General features: G+C 37.2%; 4 protein-coding genes across 5 annotated transcripts; all 4 read left to right on the top strand.

The window, feature by feature from the left end:
- The first annotated feature begins 9 nt into the window (after positions 1-9).
- LOC308680109 (large ribosomal subunit protein uL13) lies at positions 10-2,683 on the top strand. Its single transcript, XM_081348049.1, has 7 exons — positions 10-234; positions 918-990; positions 1,349-1,414; positions 1,518-1,619; positions 1,839-1,924; positions 2,097-2,156; positions 2,432-2,683. Exons 1-7 carry the CDS (start codon positions 214-216, stop codon positions 2,639-2,641), a joined length of 618 nt encoding a protein of 205 aa, XP_081204175.1. The 5' UTR covers positions 10-213; the 3' UTR covers positions 2,642-2,683.
- Positions 2,684-3,027: 344 nt separating this feature from the next.
- Positions 3,028-7,737, top strand: LOC308680110 (large ribosomal subunit protein uL13-like). 2 transcript variants are annotated; one of them, XM_081348051.1, is made up of 7 exons: positions 3,028-3,662; positions 3,889-3,990; positions 4,215-4,300; positions 5,087-5,188; positions 5,409-5,494; positions 7,155-7,214; positions 7,486-7,737. In XM_081348051.1, the coding sequence occupies exons 4-7, from the start codon at positions 5,089-5,091 to the stop codon at positions 7,693-7,695; spliced, it is 456 nt and encodes a 151-aa protein (XP_081204177.1). In that variant the 5' UTR covers positions 3,028-3,662; positions 3,889-3,990; positions 4,215-4,300; positions 5,087-5,088; the 3' UTR covers positions 7,696-7,737. The 2 variants fall into 2 exon arrangements, with proteins under 2 accessions (XP_081204177.1, XP_081204176.1); XM_081348050.1 differs by lacking the exons at positions 3,028-3,662; positions 3,889-3,990; positions 4,215-4,300; positions 5,087-5,188; positions 5,409-5,494 and adding exons at positions 5,620-5,743; positions 6,391-6,456; positions 6,560-6,661; positions 6,898-6,983.
- Positions 7,738-8,661: 924 nt separating this feature from the next.
- On the top strand, positions 8,662-11,144 carry commd9 (COMM domain containing 9). The gene is made up of 6 exons (XM_081394274.1): positions 8,662-8,777; positions 8,871-8,996; positions 9,612-9,751; positions 9,857-9,891; positions 10,004-10,107; positions 10,349-11,144. Exons 1-6 carry the CDS (start codon positions 8,727-8,729, stop codon positions 10,484-10,486), a joined length of 594 nt encoding a protein of 197 aa, XP_081250400.1. The 5' UTR covers positions 8,662-8,726; the 3' UTR covers positions 10,487-11,144.
- Positions 11,145-11,386: 242 nt separating this feature from the next.
- On the top strand, positions 11,387-15,944 carry thumpd2 (THUMP domain containing 2). Its single transcript, XM_081394273.1, has 10 exons — positions 11,387-11,563; positions 11,774-11,906; positions 12,135-12,442; positions 12,760-12,837; positions 13,035-13,087; positions 13,163-13,250; positions 14,474-14,548; positions 14,640-14,754; positions 15,270-15,390; positions 15,492-15,944. Exons 1-10 carry the CDS (start codon positions 11,477-11,479, stop codon positions 15,826-15,828), a joined length of 1,395 nt encoding a protein of 464 aa, XP_081250399.1. The 5' UTR covers positions 11,387-11,476; the 3' UTR covers positions 15,829-15,944.
- Positions 15,945-17,019: the final 1,075 nt, after the last annotated feature.

Genomic DNA, 17,019 nt, shown 5'->3' with positions numbered 1-17,019 from the left:
AGAAATTCATTTATTTGATTTTGTAAATTTAGAGCCCTTGTAGCTCATTTGTGCTCCAGTTGATGGCAGCAGAAATAAATAATCAGATAACAAACGTCCTCTGAAGAACAGCGACAGCGAGTCAGACACGTCATTTCCGATGATGCGTGAAGCCCCGCCCATGCCCCTGTCTTTTACATCGGGCGGCCCCTCGTGTCTTTCTTTTCCCACATCATGGCGGACCGGTTCAATAAGGTGCGTTCGGGTGGTGCGATTTACATTAAATATCTTGATTTTCCTCAGCGAGGGAATGTGATATTTGGGGGCTAATGTGTAGGTAACGTCACCTGCCGCTGTTTGCGTTATTTGGGTTCCGTTTTAAGCGGTAGAACTGCTATTTTTGGGAGAGAAATTTAACCACGCATCATGTCTTGCTGGAAGTTACAGGCCTGTAACGTTAGTGGTCGTAACACTCGTGGTGCAGTAAAAACCGGACTAGCGTTGCTGTCAATGTTCAGGTACTCTATAAATTAGCTACTTCTATTTCAGGATGTTTTGAGACTATGTAATTGACGATTGGACCGGTCTCGAAGCGTTTATTTCAACGCTTATTAATTGAAATACGTTTTATTGCAAGCGGCGCGAATGGTTTTGGCATTGCTTCTTTGCAAAGATCACGTCTTGAATAGTATTATTATGATTAAATGTATAGAAAAGCTATTGGTGGTGTGTTAATTTGCTAGGTAACACATGGCTAACGTCAGATGTGCTTTTTGTCGATGATTAGCTCGCATCCACAATTAAGTATTCGAGTTTAACGACCATGAGAATACTTTACGTGCACTACCATCTGAGACAAAAAGCTATGATTTTATAGAAGCATATACAATTATTCGACATTCCATACTAATAAAAAACCTGGTTTCACTTCTTCACAGGTTTTGATCCTTGATGGCAGAGGCCATCTACTCGGTCGTCTCGCCGCAATTGTGGCCAAGCAAGTGTTGCTGGGTATGTTTATAACTTACTAAAGAATTTATAAGTTGTTGTTTTTTTGTTTTTTTTCATTTTTTTTAGGCTACGCTTTAAGGTGTCCTTATACACTATGCATATAAATTTACCAATAATGCACAATAAGTTACTGAGTGTATTTATAGTTATAGGACATAAAGATGAGATTTTTTTTTTTAAAGAGCCAGTTCACACATAAGAACCGTTTATTGCCCTCAAATTACCCTGACTTCTCTTTTAAGAATCATATTGTGACCAGACTGTCATGCATAAAGTGGGTTTCAACAGATGTCAACCAATGGCAGTTTATTTTTATCTTAACTGATAATTTTAGTAGTAATTCTTGTTTTGTTTACAGGCCACAAAATTGTGGTGGTGAGGTGTGAAGGTATCAACATCTCTGGGAACTTCTACCGCAACAAACGTAAGTTTTACCACCTATAAGTATGTTGGGTTTTAAGTACACTGACTTTGACCAATGTGAAGCTATTGAATTGCGTGGTGCTAAATGGCATGTGTTTGTGCAGTGAAGTATTTGGCCTTCCTCCGCAAGAGGATGAACACCAACCCTTCCCGTGGACCATATCACTTCAGAGCCCCCAGCAGGATCTTCTGGAGGACAGTAAGAGGTGAGGTTTATTTTTATTTATTTTTGTCCTCTCCATGGATACTTTGAACTGGTTACGTTTCAAACAATGATGAACCCATTTATCCCGAATCTGAATCCAAATTGATGATTCCAATCTACGGATCTGACTACTGAGTTTGAATGTCACTGAGATAATCTGTGATTAGCTGCACACTTTCAATGTATGTGTGAGTGATTGAATGTTGACTTTCTTGAACAGGTATGCTTCCACACAAAACCAAGAGAGGTCAGGCTGCTCTGGACAGGCTGAAGGTCTTTGATGGCATCCCACCTCCTTATGACAAGGTAGATTATTCTGAGTCAATTTAGTATTTCACAGATTATTACTGTCAATGATGCTTTTACACTGCCTTGTTTGAGTGTCAACTGAGAATACACAAGACTATCTGAGACTTTGCTTCTTCTGGGGTTAGAAATTGGCATTTTTCTTTTTTTGATCTCCAATTCTTTTCCACAGAGAAAGCGTATGGTCGTCCCAGCTGCTCTCAAGATTGTGCGTCTGAAGCCCACACGCAAGGTGAGGTTTTTTGTTTTGGTGATGTCTCTTCAATGATATTTGAAATCGCTTTTTGTCAGTGATGTTTTTCCACAGCAAGTATGAGTTTAACGACCATGAATCCACTTCATGCACTACCAGCTGAGACAAAAAGTTGCAGATATTAAATATTCCTTGTTTTACCTTGGCGATAAGGTCCAGAATATTTGAAACCCTGTAGATTTTGGCACTTAATTCTGGGCCTTTAAAAAGAAAAAGTGCCCCACTCATAACAACTTTCTGATTTCTTTCTCTAGTTTGCCCTGCTTGGAAGATTGGCCCATGAAGTTGGCTGGAAGTACCAGGCCATCACCGCCACCCTGGAAGAGAAAAGGAAGGAAAAGGCCAAACTGCGTTATTCCAAGAAGAAAATTCAGATCAAGCTCACCAAGCAGGCAGAAAAGAACGTTGAAAGCAAGATCGCAAAATACACCGATGTTCTTAAACAGTATGGTGTCCTTGTTTAAGCTGTTCCTGCAGCCAGTCGAAATAAATGTTTATAGAACGATTGTCTTGAGTGGGTTCGTTCTTTTTGCCTTTTTTCAAATGGTATATTTGGTTTGGTAAACTGTCATAATTTAATGTTTCTGTGGCATCATTCCTTAGAGCAGTGGTTCCCAAACCTGTCCTGGAGGACCCCCAACACTGCAAGTTTTCTTTGTCTCCCTAATCAAACACACCTGATTCAACTCATAATGAGCTGAGTTGAATCGGGTGTGTTTGATTAGGGAGACAAAGAAAACGTGCAGTGTTGGGGGTCCTCCAGGACAGGTTTGGGAACCACTGCCTTAGACTAGAGGATACTTGAGTTAAACAAGTGTATTTCTACAACTGGTTAATTATATTGACAACTGTTTGTCAGTCTACAAAAACGGTTTATTGGAGACTCTTTAAAACGCTATGCTTCTAAAAGCACACTCAGCAAGCTGTTGATCAACTTTAAGGAATATTTCACTTAAAAATTGTCTTTTACTCACCCTCATGTTTCAAACCTGCATGAATTTGTCTTCTGCTGAACACAAAGCTATTTTGAAGAATGTTGGTAACTAGATATTTGATGTACCCCATTTCTTCAAATTCATACAGGTTTGAAACAACATGAGGGTGAGTAAATGAGAATTTTTATTTTTAAGTGAACTATTCCTTTGTTTACTGGACATGTTATATACATAATTCCTATTGTGAATGGGCTTGTTCTGAAAGGGATGGTTCACCCAACAATTAATGGTCATTTACTCACCCTCAAGTTGTTCAACTGCTCACGGCTTTGCAACTGCTGTTAAAGGTACGATCAGTCACTCATTCATATGCAGTTTGTCAATTTCTGTTGAATAGCTGTTCATTCTGCCACGATTTCTTTCTGATTCAGGCTCTGTCCAAAGATGTGACGCAGATCTGCGCTGAGAGTTTCCCATCCGGAGCCTCCAAGCGTCAGTCTATAATTGAAAAAACTGCCAATTCTCTGTTTCCAGCAGTGAAGCGATGCAGGTGGGTTCATGCCATATGATTTCAAATATTTCCCAGCTAGAATACCAGATGTATTTTACTCAGATGTTAATGTGAAAGTATGTTTCATGTTTTTTGAAACCAAGTCAGAAATGGCTCATTTGGTCCATGTACACCACCTATAAGTATGTTGGGTTTTAAGTGCACTGACTTTGACCAATGTGAAACTATTGAATTGTGTGATGCTAAATGGCATGTGTTTGTGCAGTGAAGTATTTGGCCTTCCTCCGCAAGAGGATGAACACCAACCCTTCCCGTGGACCATATCACTTCAGAGCCCCCAGCAGGATCTTCTGGAGGACAGTAAGAGGTGAGTTTTTTTTTTGTTTGTTTTTTTTTTTTTGTCCCCATGGACACTTTGAAGTGGTTACGTTTCAAACAATGATGAACCCATTTATCCCGAATCTGAATCCAGTTTGATGATTCCAATCTACGGATCTGACTACTGAGTTTGAATGTCACTGAGATAATCTGTGATTAGCTGCACACTTTCAATGGGTGTGTGAGTGATTGAATGTTGACTTTCTTGAACAGGTATGCTTCCACACAAAACCAAGAGAGGTCAGGCTGCTCTGGACAGGCTGAAGGTCTTTGATGGCATCCCACCTCCTTATGACAAGGTAGATTATTCCGAGTCAATTTAGTATTTCACAGATTATTACTGTCAATGATGCTTTTTCACTTCCTTGTTTGTGTCTACTGAGAATACACAAGACTATCTGAGACTTTGCTTTTTCTTTTTTTTTGAAGCGATGCAGGTGGGTTCATGGCAAATTATTTCAAATATTTCCCAGCTAAAATAGATGTACTTTACTCAGATGTTAATATGAAAGTATGTGTTTCATTGTGTATTGTAACCAAGTGTGAAACCAAGTCAGAAATGGCTCATTTGGTCCGTAAGAGCCAAAAGAAAGTTGCAAACAATAAAGAAACTTTGTATTTTTCTGTCAGGCATTTGTGAGGGAAAAGGGTGTATGAATATCAGAGGAAAGAATAAATGGATATTAATGTCACAATGCTTTATAAATCACTTATGTATTCGAAATGTTTGCTGGTCACAGATTTTACCACTGGCATGTTTACAAGTACTGGGATGTTTATTACACATATGTAGCCAGTGGTGGATTAAGACTCTTTGGTGCCCCTGGGAACTCACACCTAGAGACCTGACCCTGTACGTCTGTATGACGTCGGATGTTGACGTTAATATGACATTGGGTTCTGACGTCAACCCAACAGTTCACACATAAGAACTCTTTACTTGCCCTCAAATTACCCTAAACTAATTTTTGGTCAACTTCTCTTTAAGAATCAGATTATGACCAGTTGAAACCCATTTTATGCATATGACAGTCAACGGCACAACTATTGAATTGTGTGGTGTTAAATGGCATGTGTTTGTGCAGTGATGTATTTGGCCTTCCTCCGCAAGAGGATGAACACCAACCCTTCCCGTGGACCATATCACTTCAGAGCCCCCAGCAGGATCTTCTGGAGGACAGTAAGAGGTGAGCTTTTTTTTTTTTTTTGTCCTCTCCTCTCCATGGACACTTTGCAGTTGTTACGTTTCAAACAATGATGAACCCATTTATCCCGAATCTGAATCCAGTTTGATGATTCCAATCTACGGATCTGACTACTGAGTTTGAATGTCACTGAGATAATCTGTGATTAGCTTCACACTTTTAATGTATGTGTGAGTGATTGAATGTTGACTTTCTTGAACAGGTATGCTTCCACACAAAACCAAGAGAGGTCAGGCTGCTCTGGACAGGCTGAAGGTCTTTGATGGCATCCCACCTCCTTATGACAAGGTAGATTATTCCGAGTCAATTTAGTATTTCACAGATTATTACTGTCAATGATGCTTTTTCACTTCCTTGTTTGTGTCTACTGAGAATACACAAGACTATCTGAGACTTTGCTTTTTCTGCTTCAGGCTCCGTCTAAAGATGTTGTGCGGCAGATCTGCGCTGAGAGTTTCCCAGCCGGAGCCTCCAAGCGTCAGTCTGTAATCGAAAAAACTGCCAATTCTGTCTGTTTCCAGCAGTGAAGTGATGCAGGTGGGTTCATGCCATATGATTTCAAATATTTCCCAGCTAAAATAGATGTACTTTACTCAGATGTTAATATGAAAGTATGCGTTTCATTGTGTCTATTATAACCAAGTGTGAAACCAAGTCAGAAAAATGGCTCGTTTGGTCTGTAAGAGCCAAAAGAATGTTGCAAACAATAAAGCAACTTTGTATTTTTCTGTCAGGCATTTGTGAGGGAAAAGGGTGTATGAATATCAAAGGAAAGAATAAATGGATATTAATGTCACAATGCTTTATAAATCACTTATGTATTCGAAATGTTTGCTGGTCACGGATTTTACCACTGGCATGTTTACAAGTACTTTGATGTTTATTACACATTATATGTAGCCAGTGGTGGATTAAGACTCTTTGGTGCCCCTGGGCACTGACACCTAGAGACCTGACCCTGTACGTCTGTATGACGTTGGATGTTGACGTCCCAACAGTTCACACAAGAACTGTTTACTTGCCCTCAAATTACCCTAAACTCATTTTTGGTCAACTTCTCTTTAAGAATCAGATTCACCAGTGGCATCTGTTGAAACCCATTTTATGCATATGACAGTCAACAGCAGGTTTTTTTTTTTTTTTTTAACATCATTTTAGTAGTAATTCTTGTGCTTTGTTTACAGGCCACACAATTGTGGTGGTGAGGTGTTAAGGTATCAACATCTCTTGGAACTTCTACCGCAACAAAAGTAAGTTTGACCACCTATAAGTATGTTGGGTTTTAAGTACACTGACTTTGACCAATGTGAAACTATTAAATTGTGTGATGCTAAATGGCATGTGTTTGTGCAGTGAAGTATTTGGCCTTCCTCCGCAAGAGGATGAACACCAACCCTTCCCGTGGACCATATCACTTCAGAGCCCCCAGCAGGATCTTCTGGAGGACAGTAAGAGGTGAGCTTTTTTTTTTTTTTTTTTTTTTTTTTTTTTTGTCCTCTCCTCTCCATGGACACTTTGCAGTTGTTACGTTTCAAACAATGATGAACCCATTTATCCCGAATCTGAATCCAGTTTGATGATTCCAATCTACGGATCTGACTACTGAGTTTGAATGTCACTGAGATAATCTGTGATTAGCTGCACACTTTCAATGGATGTGTGAGTGATTGAATGTTGACTTTCTTGAACAGGTATGCTTCCACACAAATCCAAGAGAGGTCAGGCTGCTCTGGACAGGCTGAAGGTCTTTGATGGCATCCCACCTCCTTATGACAAGGTAGATTATTCTGAGTCAATTTAGTATTTCACAGATTATTACTGTCAATGATGCTTTTTCACTGCCTTGTTTGAGTGTCAACTGAGAATACACAAGACTATCTGAGACTTTGCTTCTTCTGGAGTTAGAAATTGGCTTTTTTTTTTTTTGATCTCCTATTCTTTTCCACAGAGAAAGCGTATGGTCGTCCCAGCTGCTCTCAAGATTGTGCGTCTGAAGCCCACACGCAAGGTGAGGTTTTTTTTTTTGTGTGTGTTTCTTCAATATTTAAAATCGCTTTTTGTCAGTGATGTTTTTCCACAGCAAGTATGAGTTTAACGACCATGAATCCACTTCATGCACTACCAGCTGAGACAAAAAGCTGCAGATATTAAATATTCCTTGTTTTACCTTGGCCATAAGGTCCAGAATATTTGAAACCCCATAGATTTTGGCACTTAATTCTGGGCCTTTAAAAAAAAAAGTGCCCCACTCATAACAACTTTCTGATTTATTTCTCTAGTTTTCCCTGCTTGGAAGATTGGCCCATGAAGTTGGCTGGAAGTACCAGGCCATCACCGCCACCCTGGAGGAGAAAAGGAAGGAAAAGGCCAAATTGCGTTATTCCAAGAAGAAAATTCAGATCAAGCTCACCAAGCAGGCAGAAAAGAACGTTGAAAGCAAGATCGCAAAATACATTGATGTTCTTAAACAGTATGGTGTCCTTGTTTGAGCTGTTCCTGCAGCCAGTCGAAATAAATGTTTATAGAACCTATTGTCTTGAGTGGTTTCGTTCTTTTTGCCTTTTTTCAAATGGCATATTTGGTTTGTTGAACTTGTCATAATTTAATGTTTCTGTGGCAGCATTCCATAGAGGATACTTGAGTTAAAAATACTATGGAAGTCCATGGGGTATATCAAATGTTTAGTTACGACCTTCTTCAAAATCTTCATACAGGTCATAGAAATTAATACAGGTTTGAAACAACATGAGGGTCTCATGGTGAGTAAATGATGACAATTTTCATTAAGTGTACTATTCTTTTAAGTATGTTTACAGGACGTGTTCTATACATAATTCCTATTGTGAATGAGCTTGTTCTGAAAGGTATGGTTCACCCAATAATTAATGGTCATTTACTCACCCTCAAGTTGTTCAAAACCTGTGTGAATTTCTTCTGCTGACTCAAAAGATAATGTGAATAATGTTGGTAAGCAAGCAGTTTATTGGCCCCATTGACTTCCAAATAAACTCTTCTCTTCCATACTATGGCAGTCAATGGGGCCTATCAGCTGTCTGGTTACCCATATTTATTTTGTGTTCAGCAGAAGAAAGAAATTAATACAGGTTTGAAGCGACTTGGGGGTGAGTAAATTGACAACTATCCCTTTAGGTGAACTCCCTTTAACACTACCACCTTTGTCAAAAGTATTCATTTCATGTTATCTAAACTTTATTTGAATGTAGTTGTGACTAGCTGCAAATAATTTTGGCTCTAGTACCTTTTATCTTAAAAGCTTTTAAAGCAGTAAAAAGCCATTGGAGCATTTGTACTTGTTGAGAACAGAAGGAAAGTTGGAGAATACAAGTTCTCATAAAAGCCTATCAAAATCTATTCTGATTACTGACCGCCTTTAATGATTATCTATCACGAGATGTACACAAACCATTTTAGTTTAGGAAATACCGTTTTACGTAGGGTCTTTTATTTTGACACTGGTCTCTGTCGTGAATTCACGTGACCGCAACTTTCATTCTGAAACATGGCTTTTCTTTCAGAGGATCAGTTCACTGCTTTGCAACTGCTGTTAAAGGTACGACCAGTCACTCATTCATATGCAGTTTGTCAGTTTCTGTTGACTACGTTGAAAAGCAGTTCATTCTGCCACTATTTCTTTCTGCTTCAGGCTCCGTCTAAAGATGTTGTGCGGCAGATCTGCGCTGAGAGTTTCCCAGCCGGAGCCTCCAAGCGTCAGTCTGTAATTGAAAAAACTGCCAATTCTCTGTCTGTTTCCAGCAGTGAAGCGATGCAGGTGGGTTCATGCCATATGATTTCAAATATTTCCCAGCTAAAATACCAGATGTATTTTACAAAGATGTTAATGTGAAAGTGTGTTTCATTGTTTACTATTGTAACCGGTGTGAAACCGAGTCAAATGGCTCATTTGGTCCATAGGAATCAAAAGAAAGTTGCACAATGTAATATATTTTTCTGTCATGCATTTGTGAGAAAGATTCAATAAATTTGTATTAATTAATGTCGCAATGCTTTATAAATCACTTATTAGAAATGTTTACTGGTCACATGTTACCACAGTTACTGTGATCATGTATATATGTATAGACTAACAAATATGGTTGCTGTATTTTTCAGATGGGCAAACTAAGCAGCTTTGATCATGTGACTTTACAAACATGTTCACATAATTTCAAGACGGTTTTTTACTTTCATTTATAGTTGATAACTTTGAGAAATATGCCTACTTTAGCAGCTCTTTTCACATCCTTCGAACCCAAAAGTTAATTTTGGTGTCAGGTTTTATTGGTAGGATTTAATAGGTTAATGTTCCTTACAAAGCATACAAAACCACATAAATGTTGTTGGTGTTAATACATCCCTTTTTTTATTTCTTATTATTCCTCAACAGTTGCTGACCGCTTTTCACACACTCTCACATGATGTTGTGTACCAGAATCTAACCTCTCCGGAACAGATCCTGTCAATTTTCCCAGAATCATTCCACTCTAACCTAAAGAATCTGATCACCAAAATTATCTTGGAAAACAGGTGGATACTTCTTTTAAACCTCATTTTAGATCGTCAAATAACTGTACTGCAGAAATGTACCCTGCAGACAAGCGCGTAACATATTTTTGGTGTAAATATTTTCAGTGTCACATGGAGAAATGATGCTTTGTCAAATCAAAGTGAGTGTGATTTCTCATATTTTCATTGTATTGCAAGATGTTTGATGACATTGTATTTTATGCTTGTGGTCCATAATGAAATAATTTTGAAGTTATGACGTGTGTTTCATAGTTTCACTGCCAAAGCTGGTTGATATGGAGTGGCGAGTGGACATGAAAACTGCTTCGGACTCCTTGAGTCGTATGGCTGTGCCAACCTGTCTGTTGCAAATGAAAGTAAGATGCAGACAATATATGCTGAAATTTAAAATTACTATTTTATTAACGGATATGTCTAATTAAAGCTATTTATCTGATATAACAATGAAACATTGGTTTACAACAGTTATTATTCTGAAATAAGAATAAAACATTGGTTTAAAACTTCATTTTGATTGGTGTAATATTTGGTAGTCCATATTTCAGACTTACAATTTTTTCAAAATATCTCTCACAACTCTGTGTTTGTTTACCGAAGCTCCAGGACACTCCGTGCATTAGCGGCGGTCCAAGTGAGTCCACAATTACAATGGAGCTGAGTAGAGAGACACTGGACACCATGATAGACGGTTTGGGTCGCATCAGGGACCAGCTGACTGCAGTGGCAAGGAAGTAGAGCAGAATGACATATGTTGCCATCACACCTTTCTGTGGACATTCAGAAAAATGTTTTTTGATGCAAAAAAAATACGACAACAAAACAATGGACATTAAAATATAAAGAATTGTAAACTGGGTTGACTGATTCCATTAGTTGGTTCTTGTTTTAATATGAGGTTTGTTTCATGTTTATAATCTTTATTATATAAAAGTTGTCCTTTGTTTTTTTGTGTGTTTTATTTTATTTTATTTTTATTCTTGAAGTACTTTTTATAGTCATGTGAAATTTTCACAGCAATAAACTGAAGAAAATGCTAAGCTAGTTTGCAAGTTTTAATAAATTGACGTAATGCAACTGCTTGGGTATTACATCACTTTCATGATATACAGTTACTGTTTTTATAACGTGAGTTAAGAGTTGGTTTTATGGCCACGAGAGGCGCTGTAACCGTTAGAATCTTTCCTGACAGTAGGAAATATTTCAAGTTAAAAGTTTCAGCTGCAATGTGTGGGGAGGAAAATAATACTACACTCTTTACAATATTTTTTGTGAAATCATGGAAAGGCTAGACAGGATCTATTAACTAAGGTAAAAAAAAAAAAGGCCAAGTGGGAAAAACAGAAACGTACAATAACAAGGCAAATAAAACGCATGACGAAACTAAGTCATTTTCAAAAAAATAAATCACTTTGCAGTTCATGATTTCCATGAAATAAGAGCAGATTTTTTTGGAAAAATAAATGTAATAAATTCGAGCGAAAAATACAACAAAACCGATTTAAGGCTAAGGCTCTTATATATATATATTAATAATATATTAATTATATTATATATATATATAATTAATATTGAAAATCAGAGATTTATATCTGTCATATCTATATTTAGAAAGTCTGTTAATGGCATGAGGTTTAATTTTGACAGACGGGTGAACCCGGAAGAGTAAAGCAGTGTTTACAGTTGCATGCTGCTTGTGTTTGTAATGGTGCTCGCTTTTAAGAGGTGATGATGAGGCACTTGTACTGCACTGCAGGCGCGGGGATGGAGGAGCTGCTGGCCGAGGAGGTACAACACAAACTCTACGCTTCTCAAGTGAGTTGATCACCCTTTATTTCATTGAGATTTTTAATTATTTTATGACATAAATGTTGTTCTAAAGTAAGTAAAGTTCTATGAAACTGACACTCCAAACTTTTTCAATCACCAGACAGCAACTACAGGGCATTTACTCTGCATATTAAAGCCATGTTCCACATTTCCATAATGTTGATAAAGTGTTTTTTTGTGCTGTGTATGTGTCAGGTGGAGCAGATTCCAGGTAGAGTGTTCTTTTGCTGCACTGCTGATCTGTACACTGTGACACAACTCAAGTCTGCAGAGAGGCTGTTTTTACTTCTGCGCAAAGCTGAACCCATTTCACTTCCCAAAAACCCGGGTGAGTATGAATGAGAAGTCTGCCCTGGCAAACAAACTTCCCATTCTGGCATGGGAAAATTTGAGTAAACTTTCTGTGTACCTACGTCTTATTTGCATTAATGAAATCATATTTGGTTTTAGCCAGGCTGCAGGCTGTTAGAAGCCTTTAGTTGCGTTATTATCCTACATGTACATTATACTTCCAGGCAACCCATTTTACGCATCTTCACTGGTTTTATTTTAATAGCAAAGGCAGCTGCTGTTATAAAGGAGAGAGTGGTAGGAGATCCAGACATTTGGAAGCAAGCCCTCTTAACCTGGACAGCCCTACAGGAAGAGCTTCAGTCCAGCCAGCAGCGAGGACACAAGAGAAGGAGAGAGGAGGATGAGGAGGAGGGTTTGACTGTAGCAGATGAATCCACACACACTCTCACCTCAAGCACACACTTATTAAAAAAAACAAATGAAATGGATAAGGAGTCACGTCAGCACACACCATCCTTCAGAGTGAGCTGCCGCTGCAGTGGAGTCATTGCCCGCTCTTATACCTCTCAGGTGTGTGTGTGTGTATGCAAATTCAAATTCAAATTGAAAAAAAATAAATCTAATTTAAATCTGGTAATAAACAGACACTATAGGATTAAAAAAGTGAATTGGGTTAATTTAAATACTTCAACTACTTGTTATGCAGATAATATTAACTCATATTAAAAAAGTGTGAAATATAAGTAATGTAATTAGTGGTCTCAGATTTAGACCTGATTCTATATAGACAAAAATATTTATAGATTTATAAACCTGGCTTAAGAGCCATTCACACCAAGGACAACAACAATATGGTTTTAAAAATCATTCTAAATGTGTGTCTTCAGAGACTGAGTCGTACCATTGGGATGGCCATCAAAGAACATCTTGGGTGGAAGGTGGACCTGAGAGAGCCTGTTCTTGAGGTATGCACACTCACTTAATAAAATAAAAAATAAAATAAGTTCATAAACACACACTGAACCACAGGCATTCAAATGTTCATGCATACATGCATATACTACTAAACAAATACTACATAAACTAATATGTTTACAGTTACAATGAGGTTAGCCATGACTATTTAAATGTTACTGTTTGGGTTGTCTCTTTGTGTAACTAGGTGAATGTGTATTTAAGCGATGACCATTGCGTTGTAGGTATCCCTCTTTTGAAGTAAGTATCTTTACATTTAATTTTTTTTTAAATCTACCAGCTTAATATCTAATTCAGTGTGTGTGGTTTCTTCAGGCATCCTTTGGCCAGTCGTTCTTATATGAAACACAACGGGTTGCGTTCTACAATAGCCTGGGCCATGACCTCTCTTTGCCCTAAACAGGTGAGGTCCAGAATGAACTTTAAAGAGGCAAATGCACACACACGTGGTAGAATCATTCAATTAACAGCCTTAAAACAGTATATACAGTTTCTTGGGGTGGGTGGTGAGAGAAGTATTCATACCTGTCAAGTCCTTATCTTTACAAGAAAAAAAAAAAAAAATGGGTAGTTGACATGTCATAGCAAACATATTAAAAACATACGTTCTAAACTTTGAGAATGGTACTATTTTTAAAAGTTTTTTAAAGAAGTCTCTAATGCTCACCAGTTTGATCAATACTGTAAAAACAGTAATATTAGGAAATATTATTACAATTTAAAATAAGTGTTTTCTATTTTAATATATTTTAAAATGTTATTTATTCCTGTAATGCAAAGCTGAATTTTCAGTAGTGTTAAATGATCCTTAGGAAATTATTCTAATATGCTGGTTTGGTGCTCAAGAAACATTTATTATTATTATTAATGTTGAAAAAAATTATTATTAATGTTGTGCTGCTTAATATCTTTGTGGAATCTATGGGACGTTTCAAAAGAAAGTTCAAAACTACAATGTTTTATTTGATATAGAAATCTAAAGGTGACACTTCCCTATAAGGTTCCTTTAGTTAAGGTTTGTTAATGCGTTAACTAATATTAACTAACAATGAGCAATACATTTGTTACAGAACTTATTTATCTTTGTTAACATTAATTTATAAAAATACAACAATTGTTCTTTGTGCTGTGCTCTGTGATGTTTCATTTGGCAGGAAGTTCAGCTGCAGCTCTGACATGCCAACTGCCCTGCCACATTACTGAGAGAGATTGTTAGTTGTTAGTTCATGTTAGTTCAGGTTCATTAACTAATGTTAACAGATACACATGTTATTTCATATTAATTAAAGATCAAATTCAAAATCAAAATGAATACATCAATATTAAAGGGATAGTTCACCCAAAAATGACAATTCTGTCATCATTTAAAAAGTTATTTTGAAGAATCTCGGCAACCAAACAGTTGATGGGCCAAAATGGGGTTCATCAACTGTTTGGTTACCGACATTCTTCAAAATATCTTTTTTTGTGTGTGTTCCACAGAAGATATTCATACAGGTTTAGAACAACTTGAAAGTAATTAAATGATGACAGAATTTAAATTTTTGGGTGAACTGTCCCTGTAACTAACAAAATAACAGCTTTTTAATATTTTTTTTGTGCTCTTTTCTGTCTTTCTCTCCACAGCTGAATGATTGTGTGATTTTAGACCCAATGTGTGGAGTTGGAGCCGTGTTGTTGGAAGCAGCTCAGGAGTATTCTGTACGTAAACACACCACTCTGAACGCCACATGCAGCTCTTGCACACACAGAATTGACGTCTGACTTGTATACATTGTGTGTGTGTGTTCAGAATGCTGTATTTCTAGGCATGGATACAGAGACGTCGCAGTTGCAGAAAGCTGCAGAGAACTTAAAAGCGTCTGGAATGGAAGGAAGAGTGCAGCTACTTTGTTCCTCTGCCATGGGTTTGGACAAACTCCCTCCTCTTTCATCATCACTGACCTCATTTAGCCAACATCTAGTATAAAAATCATCTCGGGTGATATGTATAAAAGTGGACAGCGATAAATACAGATGTAAACGGGGTGGAAACATTTTGTGATTGAGTCAGGAATGTGTGTGACCACACTGCATTGTTAAAATCAGCATGAAATGGAAGTTGCGATAGATATATGTCACAGTAACAAAGAAAAGACTGAGTGAAACGGCTTCTCGGACAAGAAAAAATGCAGTATGTCGCTGCAAGTGGGAGGGGAAGTTATTTTGAAGATTATAATGCCACAAGAATTTTAGAAAAATAATGATGTGCACTGATAAATCATTTATAATAAATACTGCAATACAGTATTCCATAAAGATTTTGACTACATATTGGTGACATTAATGTACATCCTGACGTGCCTGACAACTGCGAAGCACTGCCTACCTGCGCTAAAACAAGGGCTTTAAGCATTATCTCCTATATTTTTCTGTTCCTCAGAGATCCCTCTTGCTGATGGGGCCGTTGATGTTGTGCTCTGTGATGTTCCATTTGGCAGGAAGTTCAGCTGCAGCTCTGACATGCCAACTGCCCTGCCACACTTACTGAGAGAGATGGAGAGGTGCATTCTTATGTGTATATGAGCATATGTGTATTGGTTCTCTTTCAATTTCTATGCTTTTGGGCTGTAGTTGTATAGTCAATGTGTTTTTCTCTCTGCAGGGTAATTCGTGTTGGTGGACATCTTGTTCTGTTACTGAGTTTGCAGCTTTCTGCACAGCTTAAGAAGATCATTTGCACACACAAACACAACCAACACTTAAACTCCTCAGACACAAACAGTGTTCACACTGACCCCTCAAACACATGCAGTGAAAGCACTGACAAACCAAAAACCTTAACTTTTCACAAATCAAGCTCTGAAGCGTCGAATACACCGTTATTGATCAGCTCATTGCAAGCACAGAGGACACACAAGGTTAGTCTGGGCAGCACAGACGCGTTTATACACACCTACACCAAGATACAAACTCAAAATACAACACTCGCACTGAAATAAGTTCAACCTGAAATGCTTGTGGACAATCAGAATTGACAACAAATGACCAAAATGCTATTAAAATCTATTTAAAAGATTTTTATGCTGTCTTTTATAATAAAAAATAAAACTTTAAAAACTAATTTAAGTGATTGTAATATGATTGTGGTGTGTACACAGTACACAGAATACACAGTATTCAAACTTTTTTTTTTGAGGGAAATATTATTATTTACAAAAATGTTATCCCCCTCCTCAGTACTAATAGTGCCTTCTAATCAACTTTATTGCTGATTTTATGTTTTATAATGGTTGTGGTGCATTGTTGGCTCTTTCACAATGTGTTAGTTTTTGTATTTATTTATTATTTAAATTTTATGTTTTGCTAACTTTATATTTCAGCTAAATTTCTTATATTTGCTATATAATTTATAATGTGATATAATCACTTGTAATTAGACATTATAAACATTTTTTTAGTACAATTTATATATTATTAGAGGATTTCTTTTTATTATTATGAATGTTTATTTTTAGCATTACTTAGTTTAAGTTAAACGTAGCAAGACACAATTTCTCATTTTAGTTTATTTAATTTTTTACGTTTAAGTTTTTTTATCTAATCTTTATAATTAATTTCAGCTTTATTTCATTTACTGACATTTTTTTAAATGTTTTTTAGTTAACAATAACAGCTGTCCTTGACATGTTCCTCTTACCAAACTTGTAGGCCTGGTTTCACAGACAGGGCTTAGATTAAGCCAGGATTAGGCACTAGTTCAGTTAGGCGATTTAAAGGAGAACTCCGGTCAATTTTAACATTGAGCTCATTTTTTTGTACATTTGGAGTGCTGTCCATACAGAGAACAACGACTAACTCGGTGTAGGCAACACCAATTTTTTTCTATTTTTAAAATTTGCACCCTGTTGACTTCAATGGGGCAAGTACTAAACCTGCTTTTAGCCTCTTAACATCCTTGATGTGTCATTACAAGTGCACAGAAAATGTGAGTGATTCCTTCAGAGTGAACACGAGTGAATCTGACTGCAGTTGATGTGAAAGAAATGTATAAAAATGATGTTATTTAAGCCAGTGCAAATACCTGTGTTTACATCCTGTTTTCGGTCGAAGTCCATAGTAATCGATTGCCGAGTTCACACGCGTGATCATAGGTAACTAAACTTATGTGTGTGAACTCGACAATCGATTAC

Source organism: Scardinius erythrophthalmus (assembly GCF_964197995.2).
Source record: "Scardinius erythrophthalmus genome assembly, chromosome: 19".
In the NCBI taxonomy this organism is placed as follows: domain Eukaryota; kingdom Metazoa; phylum Chordata; class Actinopteri; order Cypriniformes; family Leuciscidae; genus Scardinius; species Scardinius erythrophthalmus.
This window is presented reverse-complemented; position numbering and strand designations above follow the sequence as displayed.

What these genes read in the sequence shown, in the direction of transcription:
- LOC308680109 (XM_081348049.1), top strand. Translation starts at nt 214, where the DNA reads ATGGCGGACCGGTTCAATAAG. An exon ending in GGCCAAGCAAGTGTTGCTGG is followed by an intron (nt 991 to 1,348) that starts GTATGTTTATAA and finishes TTTTGTTTACAG; the next exon opens with GCCACAAAATTGTGGTGGTG. An exon ending in TCCCACCTCCTTATGACAAG is followed by an intron (nt 1,925 to 2,096) that starts GTAGATTATTCT and finishes TCTTTTCCACAG; the next exon opens with AGAAAGCGTATGGTCGTCCC.
- LOC308680110 (XM_081348050.1), top strand. An exon ending in TCCCACCTCCTTATGACAAG is followed by an intron (nt 6,984 to 7,154) that starts GTAGATTATTCT and finishes TCTTTTCCACAG; the next exon opens with AGAAAGCGTATGGTCGTCCC. An exon ending in GTCTGAAGCCCACACGCAAG is followed by an intron (nt 7,215 to 7,485) that starts GTGAGGTTTTTT and finishes TTATTTCTCTAG; the next exon opens with TTTTCCCTGCTTGGAAGATT.
- commd9 (XM_081394274.1), top strand. Translation starts at nt 8,727, where the DNA reads ATGGCTTTTCTTTCAGAGGATCAGTTCACTGCTTTGCAACTGCTGTTA. An exon ending in TGATGCTTTGTCAAATCAAA is followed by an intron (nt 9,892 to 10,003) that starts GTGAGTGTGATT and finishes TGTGTTTCATAG; the next exon opens with TTTCACTGCCAAAGCTGGTT. An exon ending in CCTGTCTGTTGCAAATGAAA is followed by an intron (nt 10,108 to 10,348) that starts GTAAGATGCAGA and finishes TGTTTACCGAAG; the next exon opens with CTCCAGGACACTCCGTGCAT.
- thumpd2 (XM_081394273.1), top strand. Translation starts at nt 11,477, where the DNA reads ATGATGAGGCACTTGTACTGCACTGCAGGCGCGGGGATGGAGGAGCTG. An exon ending in ACAAACTCTACGCTTCTCAA is followed by an intron (nt 11,564 to 11,773) that starts GTGAGTTGATCA and finishes TGTATGTGTCAG; the next exon opens with GTGGAGCAGATTCCAGGTAG. An exon ending in CCCGCTCTTATACCTCTCAG is followed by an intron (nt 12,443 to 12,759) that starts GTGTGTGTGTGT and finishes GTGTGTCTTCAG; the next exon opens with AGACTGAGTCGTACCATTGG.